We start from the raw sequence: 11383 nt of genomic DNA, 5'->3' as shown, positions 1-11383 counted from the left end.
CAAAGCTACACCCACCCACACCCAACTCAAAGCTACACCCACCCAATCCCCTACTCAAAGCTCTGCCCCCTACTCAAAACTACACTCCAAACTCAAAGCAACACCCACCCCCAACCTAAAGCTCCTCCCCCTACTCAGAGCTACACTCACAACTCAAAGCTGCAGCCACCCCCAACCTAAAGCTATAACCCCTCCTCAAAGCTACACCCACTGACCCCAAACTCAAAGCTACACCCACCGACCCCCAACTCAAAGCTACACCCACCGACCCCCAACTCAAAGCTACACCCGACCACCTCCAACTCAAAAGCTACACCCACCCCACTCACACACTTGCTTCTGACCCACTGCCCCATAAGCATGTCCACCTTGTGCCATAGTACACCCTTGCTACATGTTACACTCTGTTTATTTCCCATCAAAACAGAGGTGAATACTCACAATCTACACGATCAAATAGTGCCAAGAAAATGTAACAGTCCTCATAACGGTACAACTATGGTAACAAAGCCCTGGTCCATCAAGTACATGGTGTCTGTGTCTGTACATGTCATGAGTTCACAAGGGCCCCTGCTCATTGTGTCTGCTGGAAGGACTCTTCTGACAGAGTGAGTGAGTGAGTTGGGTTTAAAGCCGCTTTTAACAGTATTCCAGTTATATCACGGCATGTCTGCTTAATGTGGGAGGAAAGCCCCAAGTGATGCAGGTCTCAGACGTTTACTAGTTCGGTGAAACCCATGAGCACGGATATGGTGCTGACAAACCTAGAAACATAATCGGGGCGAACCGGGATTCCAACCCACAATCATAGGTTTCTGGCGTGCCCAAGGGACGCAACTCTGCACCGCGAATCACGGCGCCTTAGACGACTGGGCCACCCGTGCCCCCTTCTGACAGAGTGAGAGAGTATGGCTTTACGCCGCTTTTAGCAATATTCCAGCAATACCACTGCTGGAGAGACCAGAAATGGGCTTCTCACATTGTACCCATGTGGTGAATCAAACCCAGGTCTTCGGCGTGACGAGTAAACGCTGTAACCACAAGACTACCCCCAACTCCCTGCAGGTACAGATAAACCCCTTCATGGTAAAACCATCTGGAAGCAACAGCACTACTGGAGACAGAAACTTGGAGGCTGAAGAACAATCCCCAGAGGAACCGATGATAGACCTACCATACAGAATAGTTACACTCTTGCTAAAATCAGATCTCTTACTCCGACATGATACCTCTCTGGGCGAAGATCACGCCTTCTATGTTCCTAGAGCCAATCATTTGGGTGTAGATGCCATGGAGCTCAGAAACAACAGGATCCTGAATGTATAAATATCCACATCATAAATAGTGCGGTTCTATTTATTTGCATTAGGAACTCCCTGATCATATTTGTTTTCAAGACAGACCTCATATGTGTCTTGAAAACAAATATGATCAGGGAGTTCCTAATGCAAATAAATAGAACCACACTATTTATGATCCTCATATGTCTGTCTTGAAAACAAATATGATCAGGGAGTTCCTAATGCAAAAAAAAAAGATAAATAAATGTCTGTCTGAATAAGAAATTGACTTCGAAACCTTTATACTGATGACTTCAGCCAACTTGTCCTGTGAGGGTGTCCGCAGAGAGTTATCAAATCTGAGTAAAAGATCAGATTGAACAGTAAGACATCGAATGTGAGCACTCTAGGGGCCAAGGTCATCTACTCAAGACGGCACATACACAGTATTTCATAACCTGTCTGTCTCTAGCTTCAGGAAAACCGTGAACACATTTCAAATTATGTTTTCCTCACTGTCAAGTTAGGAAATTCAAAAAATAAACATATCATCAAGATAATCATGTACAAATTAATGTCCTCATCCCCCACGTAAAACAAGAAGGTGTAACCATGGTCACAGTGCTGCACTAACGCACCTAGGCAACCAAGATGGCCAGTGTAAAACAGTAAGGGCTGCCCGAGGGTCCTTCAACTTGAACAGCTATAGTGTTAAATCAAGGAATCCCCCAAATCATTCAAATTTAACAACAAGGTGATGATAAAGACATGTTGAAATCCATACTTAATTTCAAACACAAATCAGATATAAATGTTATGATAAACATGGAGAAACTACTGACTACAACTTCAGGAACAGAATGAAGGATGTTATTGAGGATTTCAAGTCTCCCACGTCAACACTGAACCTTATTCGGTTCAACACTGAACCTTACTTGGTTCAACACTGAACCTTATTTGTTTCAACACTGAACCTAACTTGGTTCAACACTGAAACTAAGTGCAATGAGTCCCCAATATGTGTGGCGTCTAAACAAACATCCCACTGACTCCAACAAGAGCTGACAAAGGTTTGAGAGTGAGTGAGTGAGTGAGCTGTCCTCCAGTCTACCAGGAGGATGGGGGTGGAGTCCTCCCTATTCTGACAGGTTCTGTAACAGTTTCAGCCGTCCTGCTTCATAGTCATCCTCATCCACGTTCACCAGCAGCTTTATAGCCTCGTGACCAACTGCCTGCTTCAGGGACTCTACAAACAAACAAACAATAGAACAATTACGCCAGAAACCTATGATTTTATTAACTATAACCAGCCCTGTATTGTATTAAACAAACACCTTTCTAGTTTGCCGGGGTTATGAATTGTTTGTTTGTTGTAATTATGTCTTTGTGAGTGAGTGAGTTGGGTTTAATGCTGCTTTTAACAGTATTTCAGTTATATCACAGCATGTCAGCTTCATGTGGGAGGAAAGCCCGAAGTGATGCAGGTCTCAGACGTTTACCACTTCGGTGAAACCCACGAGCACGGGTATGGTGCTGACAAACCTAGAAACATAACCGGGGCGAACCGGGATTCGAACCCACAATCATAGGTTTCTGGCGAACCCAAGGGATGCAACTCTGCAGATTGAATCAAGCTGCCTTAGACGACTGAGCCAGCCCTGCCCCTTGGCCCATTTAAAATCTTATAATACGTAATAATGAAGGTGAGGTGAAATTGGGTTTAACGTCGCGTCCAAGATTATTGCACTTATATAGCGACGTGCATGCACGTGTATGTGTGTGGCTGCTTGTACTAGTCCGGACTGATGCCGATTTATAGTGCTAGCCCACTGAGATACCATGCCGCAGTTTAACATGAATATCCCACTCAGACACAGTATACTGACTCCGGGCCGACCAGTCCTTGTTTTATTTAGCCCCTTAATGCCGAGCGCCAGGCAGGGTAACAACAAGTACAATCTTTTAACGTCTTTTGGTATGACCTCTACCACTAGACCACGGAGGCGGTCTAATAATGTAGGACCACTGAGGGTGACATATTAGCCGGCTGCTGCAATGGGGATCTATTCCACCCCAAGGGCAACAGCCCCAACAAAGGCCTTTCAAGCAGCTGTTTCCACCCATTAGACCTCCCTGAAGAAGAATGACAACCCACCTGTGATGAAGACTCCCTTGAGGGCCTCTAGCAAGGAGCCATTGATGTAGTCCCTCCAGAATGCGTCCAGGTACGTGAGTTCAGAGAACTTAATGTCACAAATGATTGATCCCAAATCTCGGGATTTCAGTATCGTGTTAGCTTGAGCAAACTTTTCAAACTGTCTCTCGATAAGCTCCGGTTTATTTGAAAACACATTCCCATCTAAGGCATTCTCATGCTGGCAGTATTCCGCTCGGACACGCAGCCGGATATCTGGGGAGGAAGAAAAAAATCAGTGAGTAATGGTGTTAAGACTGGAGTGAGTGAATGAGTTGGGATGAATGTCGCTTTGAACAGTATTTCAGTTATATCACGGCGTGTCAGCTTAATGTGGGAGGAAAGCCCGAAGTGATGCAGGTCTCAGACATTTACCACTTTGGTGAAACCAACAAGTACGGATATGGTGCTGTTAACCCAGGAAACATAATAGGTGTCACAGGATTTGATCATAGGTTCCTGGTATGTCCAAGGGATGCAACTCTGTACAGCAAAATATGATGACTGGGCCACCTGCACCCGTTCATGTCATCAGAATTTAATCATAGGTTCCTGGCATGTCCAAGGGATGCAATTCTGTACAGCAAAATATGATGACTGGGCCACCTGCGCCCTCCGTGTCATCAGGATTTGATCATAGGTTCCTGGCATGTCCAAGGGAAACAACTGTGTACAGAGCCTGTTTCGTATAGGCCGATCACACCTACAACATGTGGCCTGCACGAGTGACGAGGCCAGTGGTTTGTGGGGGAACGTTGATCCATACCGTTTGGGGGACACGATGACACACATTCAGCCAGGTCTGGGGGTGGTCTTCCTTGGTGGTCACCCAGCCAAGTACTATACAAACACTGCAGCCCATCACTCAGTCACACACAGCAGCCTCCAAGTCCTGCACTCTGCAGCAAAACAGAAGAAAAGCCCTGGGGGTAGGAGAGAGCACACGTTTTCTTCAGTCAGGATGGCCCAGAGCTCCAGATAAGCTTTTGGTGTTGTGGGTATTTTACCCATGCATTTTAAAATCATTGGGTATTAGTAATTCTATCTGGGTATTCAAATTTCTGTTACCGACTAGTTTTTACACATGTAGGTATTTACGTTAAATAATTAAAAACACTATTCATCTAGTCCCTGCAAACTGGTGGCGTGTGGGTTCGAGAGCTTTATAGGATGATACCACGATACTTCCACAAGAAAGTGTGATGGCAAATGATCATGTAACTGTCATCGTGGAGTTTGGCAAGGTTGACGGAATGCCCGTTTATAATTTCAAAATAAGTTGCTGATTTGCTAATTGAATACGCAGGGTTACTTCACAATATTTTGATGATACGCACAAGTTTTATTTTGTAGGGTATCTGTAATGTTTGTTGCGTATTTGATACGCTTGGATTTTAGTTTACTGCATATTTCTGCATTTCTGATGCGCATTTCACGCAGATACGCAGCGTATCTGGAGCTCTGATGGCCTCTTGAAAATATGGATATTTAATTCCAACAACCAAAATTGGTAACAGACGTCATATTTGGGACAACACTTTCTTAGTAAAGTACAGATTCTAGTACTGTTTGGGGTGGAGTCCCATCCGGGATTTAAACCTGCACTACCAGAGTGGGGCACTTAATTGCAAGCACACAAAGTCAAGGATCTCACTCTCTCAGCCACTGAGGCTTCAACTTTTAGGCTTCCACAAAAATGTAAGTATGACAACTGGTAGTCTAGACCTTGTACCATGTGTACCATACAAAACCTGGTGTTTCACAAACTTGGTCACTAAAGTGCACATTTGATGTACTATGTCACTGAGTGAGTGAGTGAGTGAGTGAGTGAGTGAGTATGGTTTTACGCCGCTTTTAGCAATATTCCAGCAATATCACGTCGGGGGACACCAGAAATGGGCTTCACACATCGTATCCATGTCGGGAATCGAACCCGGGTCTTCGGCGTGATGAGCGAACGCTTTAACCACTAGGCTACCCGACCGCCCTGCTATGTCACTGATCCTGAGTGCTTTACTGATACCTCTTGTTTTTCAACATGAAATTAATACAATTACCATGTACATATATAACTATTTATGTCTTTCTTGCAGTGAGTTTGCTCTTATTTGATAACAAGGGCATAAAGTGTTCAAAAACAAGTCTGAAATACTCTGAGTTTCAACAGAGAATAAACGAAATTGATCTCTCATAAAGCTACACAAACAAGAGGTCACCCTGACTGATAACATACCAATAGCATTAAACCATACACAAACATCAACTACACATTGTTATATTTTACGTTACTCTGGAGTAATGTGAAAACATGTTTTCATTGTTTATTTCAGGTAGTACTCTCTATCTTCATGTACTGTAACCACGGTAACAGCTGTAAGAGAAATGATGTTACTGTGGAATGCAGCGATGTCCTCAAACAAGAGATGACAAATAAACCACATGTTGCAGTATTCAATGAAAAATCAACAAGGGTTAAATTGAATAATAATAATAATAATAATAATAATAATAATATATACATATAGCCTGCCAAATAATAAACATATATGAACAGTGTACTAACTATATGAACAGTCTACTGACCATATGAAGCATCTACTGACTATATGAACAGTCTACTGACTATTGGAACAGTCTACTAACTCTACATATACAGTGTACTAACTATATGAAGTCTACTAATAATATGAACAGTCTACCAACAATATGAACAGTCTACTACTACCGTATTTTCTTGAGTATAGTGCGCACTTTTTTTCCGAAAAACACAGCTGTGTAGAAGGGGGTGCGCATTATACACGAATTATGAGTTTGGATGTTTTTTCCTCCCATGGAAAGACATTACCGTGAGCAAGAAACACCGGAAATATCATGTCAACAAATCCATACTGAAGTACGCAAAATAATAATGTAATTACACTGTCTGTCTATAAAGAGTGTTCTTTGTATTTCTGGACTTATGTTTGTAACTTACTTCATTAATTTTATTCAAAATTCCTTATAATATTGTTTTTATTAATTTCGGCGAAATCGTGTGTGAAGCGATCGGAAGATCGCACAACTCACCGTTATTAACAGCAACCACGGTCAGAATACCGCTATTGACGCCTTGAAACGAACTTTAGTTGACAGAGAATGGATACATATATCATAAATGACATACTTTGACTCGTTAAAAGTCATATTTGTTTTTGTTTGACGATTCTATGTCAACATGAAATTCTCGCGCTCACGTCCTCACGTGCGCGTGACCCTTGACGGTGACTGGTCAGACATGTTCCATGTAAAAAATAATACCCGGGAATAGCGATCAGCTGCTTCGCTTAGGGTTATTATTATTTTAAATATGTTTAGTAAAGGCTGCATATAATTAAGAAAATAATGGAATATATTATTCCTGATAAATAAAATAGTTTCAGATACAATTGTTGCCAATCCTTGCATTAAAAATCCTATAAAGTTATATCACTGGGTGTGTCTTGACCGAATCACCGGTCGATTCCAAGAAAACGTGTGTACAGCTGATTGCTGTTTCCGGCTTAGTTTACGAGAAAATACACAAGGTAATCTTAATCCCTAGATATAAAACAATGCCTAGCAGAACAATAAATACTATTTAAACGGTAAATAAACATGTCTGGTGATTTTTTTATCTCAAATTTCGAATTTGTACTGACGAAGTTTCTCAGCACCCGTTCGTTTGCCGGACTTCGCTGAAAGGGTACGGTGTAAATTTTTTCTGCGCATAATATTCAAATTTCTTTTTTTCCAAAATATTGAACCCGCTAGAGGGGGGTGCGCATTATACATGGGTGCGCACTATACTCAAGAAAATACGGTATATGGACAGTCCACTAACTCTATATGAACAGTCTACTGGCTATATGAACAATCTACTAACTATATGGACAGTCTTCTAACTCTATATGAACAGTCTACTTGCTGTATACGAACAGTCTACTTGGATGTATACGAACAGTCTACTTGATGTATATGAACAGTCTACTGACTATCTGAACAGTCTACTAACAATATGGATAGTCTACTAACTATATATGTACAGTCTACTAACTTCATATGAACAGTCTACTAACAATATGAACAGTCTACTAACAATATGAACAGTCTACTAACTATATAATATGAACAGTCTACTAACTTTATATCAACAGTCTACTAACTTCATATGAACAGTCTACTAACAATATGAACAGTCTACTAACTAAATAATATGAACAGGCTACTAACTATATAATATGAACAGGCTACTAACCACAGGTTACTTTCTTCTTTATCTCTTCCTCCTCTTCTTCTCCTCCTTGCCTCTGCTCCACCTCCTGTGGGGAAGCACATGGCGGCTCCACCCTCTCACACTTCCTGGCACTGTTCCTCCTCCTCCTCCTCTTGGCTGCACCTGCTGCATCAGGTTGGTCAGTGTGTCTGGAGACGCTGAGGCATGAGGCACAACCCACACGCTTCCGGGAAGTTGGTAGCCGGGATGTGCTGTCTTCCAGGTATTCATCTACCGGGTCCGGCTCAACTGTCAACCACAAACACAGTGTTAGAAACTAACAGTTTTCGTTCACTAGTCCTTATAATGATAACATATAGCAAAACCCTTAAAAAGGGCAAATGTCTACTAGTCCTTATGATACCATTACCATTGGGCAGTTTGTCAAGGACTATAGGACTAGTGCCAGTTTCTAACGCTGCAAACATAGGACCGATATTGAAACCAGGATGGAGGACCCCTTGAACCCGCCACTGCTTATCTCACTTCAAGTCAAATCTTTCACTCCATATGATGCCTCTCTGAGTGAAAATTCACAAACCCAGGAGGTACCGTCAGGTGAACTTTCTGATCACTCAATCGGAATCAGTGTCAAGGCTTCCAATTCTTGGTATGATTGTTCGTTTGTTTGTTGTTGAACGCCACACTCAGCAATATTTCAGCTATACGATGGCGGTCTGTAAATAATCCAGTCTGGACCAGACAATCCAGTGATTGATATCATGAACATCGATCCACGCGATTGGGATATGATGACATGCATTAACCAAGTCAGCGAGCCTGACCACCCGATCTCTTTAGTCGCCTCGTATGACAAGCATAGTCGCCTTGAGCAACTGGACAATTCAGAACAGCAATGCCTCATTTCTGCACATCAAACACAAATGGACATTTTCGAATGGAAAGCTATAGAGATCACGCTATAGATATTGTGGATATCTTATTCTCTGTTCTTTCTGACCACCTTGGCATCAAGATCCAAAATTTGTACAATTGAAGAAATATTTGTGTTCTGTGTGGGTTTTCTTGTGCTACAATCAAATGTCTGATTTGACATGATTAAGAAATGATGCCAAATCAATTGAGCATCTATACATGTAGGTTAAAAAAAACATGCATCCATTATTAAAATTGGTATTAGTATTTTATTACAGTTTACATATTGGGGAAATGACAATAAAATGTCTGCGTACAACTGAATTGGGACTAGTCAGAAGCTAAAGTCTCTTAACAGGCTATTGAATGTAACTAATGAAGCCAATTGTAACAATGACATATACATGCACTAATAAATATCCTGAAAGATTAGGGGAGTAGTGCTCTTTAACGGGTGCTCTTTTGGGGATTTCAATAAGCAAGGCCTGGAGGATCGGAACTCATGTTGACAGCTTGAAGCTAGGCTCATGAGATAATCTAATTCGCCAACACCCTACCACGGATGCCATCACAAATAACTAATGCTTGAATTAAAGTCATCAGCACCCAATTGTTTACCTTTAAGCACACTCAAAACTTGATAAAAAGTGTATGGAGTTTAAACAAGAAATTAAAAAAATGATTTCGTTCCCCCACATCATGATGTCACAGACTAAGAATTAATTTAAAAAGAATGAAAATTTGTGGCATGGGCCTCTGTGTGTGTGTATGACAGGACCACTCTGGCCTAAGTGGTTGCCATGTCACCACTGCCATGCAACACCTACTGACCAAAGGTAAACAATTCAGATATTTGCATTATGAAAAAACATGCTCATGACTTAAGAAATCAAACATATCAAGAAGTCGTATATTATCAGTGAAGTATGGAAACGGACCCTCCACAACAACTATAGTGTCCTAACGTTCATTTATGGCACGTAGGCCGATGTCACCTATGCACGGACAAAATGCGTTTCAAATTGTTTACTTTTGAATGTTCAGAAGTAAACATTGCATCGAATTGAAAATAAAGTCCTGATAAAAAGACGAAATTGGTACGAGGTAATAATGTTTCATACCAGTCTTTCTCCTCCTAAGCGTTAAGTGTTGAACGAGATCCTGTCTGGTTAATATTCGCAAAAGTTCTAAAATATGCTTGAAATTCGATTCGTCAATTCTGCCCAGCCTCTCCAAGCTCAACAGAAAACTGTAGCCATCTTTGGCCTGGAGAAAGAAATCGTTCGCATGGTAGAGACCTCCGTAGATAAATGTTAAAGCTTTAATGTCGTCGGGTGTAAGCTGATCTCCGATAATGCGGAACATTTCATGTAGGGCCAAAGCATCGCCAACTAAATTTTTCCCGTCGGAGACGATGGACGCCATTTTGGAGATGAAGAAAATACGACTCCGCAGTTAATATTGATTCACGCGAGTGAAGGACTTAAAATATGTATTTTATATATATACAAAATTGTGTGAACGTCATAAAAAATTGTAATTGAATTTGTCGGTCTTTGTTTTCAAAACGTTTCAACCAATCGTATTGCGAATGTACAATATATCCGAGGCATGACACTGCTTTACAGACAACTAAGACAAGCTCCTTTATACACTGTGAGTGGGTAGCGAGCAGAGACGTCTTCAGTTGTCGCTAACCAGCCTATGTGGTTTAAATAAGGCCCCGAAATAACATCTATCTTTTTCTTATCATCTGTGCCGCTCACATCTTAAGATAGTTTCAAAGCATTCGCACGATCATTCAGAAACGAGCTGTCAGAGTATTATTCCCGTGATATACATGACACTAAGATCTTAGTCGTAAACAAATGAAAGGAGGGATGGACGAACGAACGAATTGATGGATGACTGAATGAATGGGTGATGGATGAATGATCCTTATTTCCTCCAGTGAAGTCCGAGAGTCATTGTAGCTGACGTTAATTATGTTTGTGAATTCACAAGCACCACATAGATGAGTGAGTATGGTTTTATGATGTTTTTAGCAATATTCCAGCAATATCACGACGGGGGACAACAGAAATGGGCTTCACACATTGTACACATGTCGGGAATCGAACCCTTGTCTTCCGCACCATAAGCGAACGCTTTAACCACTAGGCTACCCGACCGCCACACAGATGAGGACATTACAGTGAAGAATTCTACAAGAACAGCAGAGAACTAGAGCTTTAAAAGTCACACACTGATCTGGCCGAGTGCGCAGTTAACATGGGTGCATAATTGTCAATCACACACACTTATTAACGTACCAACAAGGACAGAGAAGAGAGAATTGTTCCACTCGGGGATTACCCATGAAAAGTAGTTACAGTCAAAATCGTGAAAACATCAAAATGTGAAGTTTATACTTTGTAAACGTCACTTTTTGAAGTTTGTTGAAAAATAAACGTGTCATGTGATCAGCAAATAAACCAATCAAATCCTCGAAAACCCATTAAATTCACATTACAGACCAATTCTCGAGCCTGAGAATGTATGAATTAGCCGTGCGTACCTAGCTTTGACGTTTTTGTTTGTTTGTAATTAACTTCCATCAAACGACTTTTAGCGAATTCTGGTATCGACTTGTCGACCCGTGATCATCCGGGGTAGAATAGGTCTTCAGCAAACCCATGCTTGCCGTAAAAGGCGACTATGAATTGTCGTAAAAGGCGACTAACGGGATCGGGTGGTCAGGCT

The 11383-nt window shown here is 41.6% G+C and overlaps 1 protein-coding gene across 1 annotated transcript; it reads right to left on the bottom strand.

The window, feature by feature from the left end:
* Positions 1–291: 291 nt before the first annotated feature.
* Positions 292–10066, bottom strand: LOC139457922 (death effector domain-containing protein-like). The gene is made up of 4 exons (XM_071239262.1): positions 9763–10066; positions 7748–8014; positions 3436–3690; positions 292–2526 (listed from the first exon to the last, which is right to left on the bottom strand). Exons 1-4 carry the CDS (start codon positions 10064–10066, stop codon positions 2417–2419), a joined length of 936 nt encoding a protein of 311 aa, XP_071095363.1. The 3' UTR covers positions 292–2416.
* Positions 10067–11383: the final 1317 nt, after the last annotated feature.

Source organism: Haliotis cracherodii, unplaced genomic scaffold, assembly GCF_022045235.1.
Source record: "Haliotis cracherodii isolate W230 unplaced genomic scaffold, xgHalCrac1.p SCAF_12, whole genome shotgun sequence".
NCBI classification, from domain to species: domain Eukaryota; kingdom Metazoa; phylum Mollusca; class Gastropoda; order Lepetellida; family Haliotidae; genus Haliotis; species Haliotis cracherodii.
Note: the sequence above shows the minus strand (reverse complement) of the source record. Positions and strands in the feature narration are given on the sequence as shown.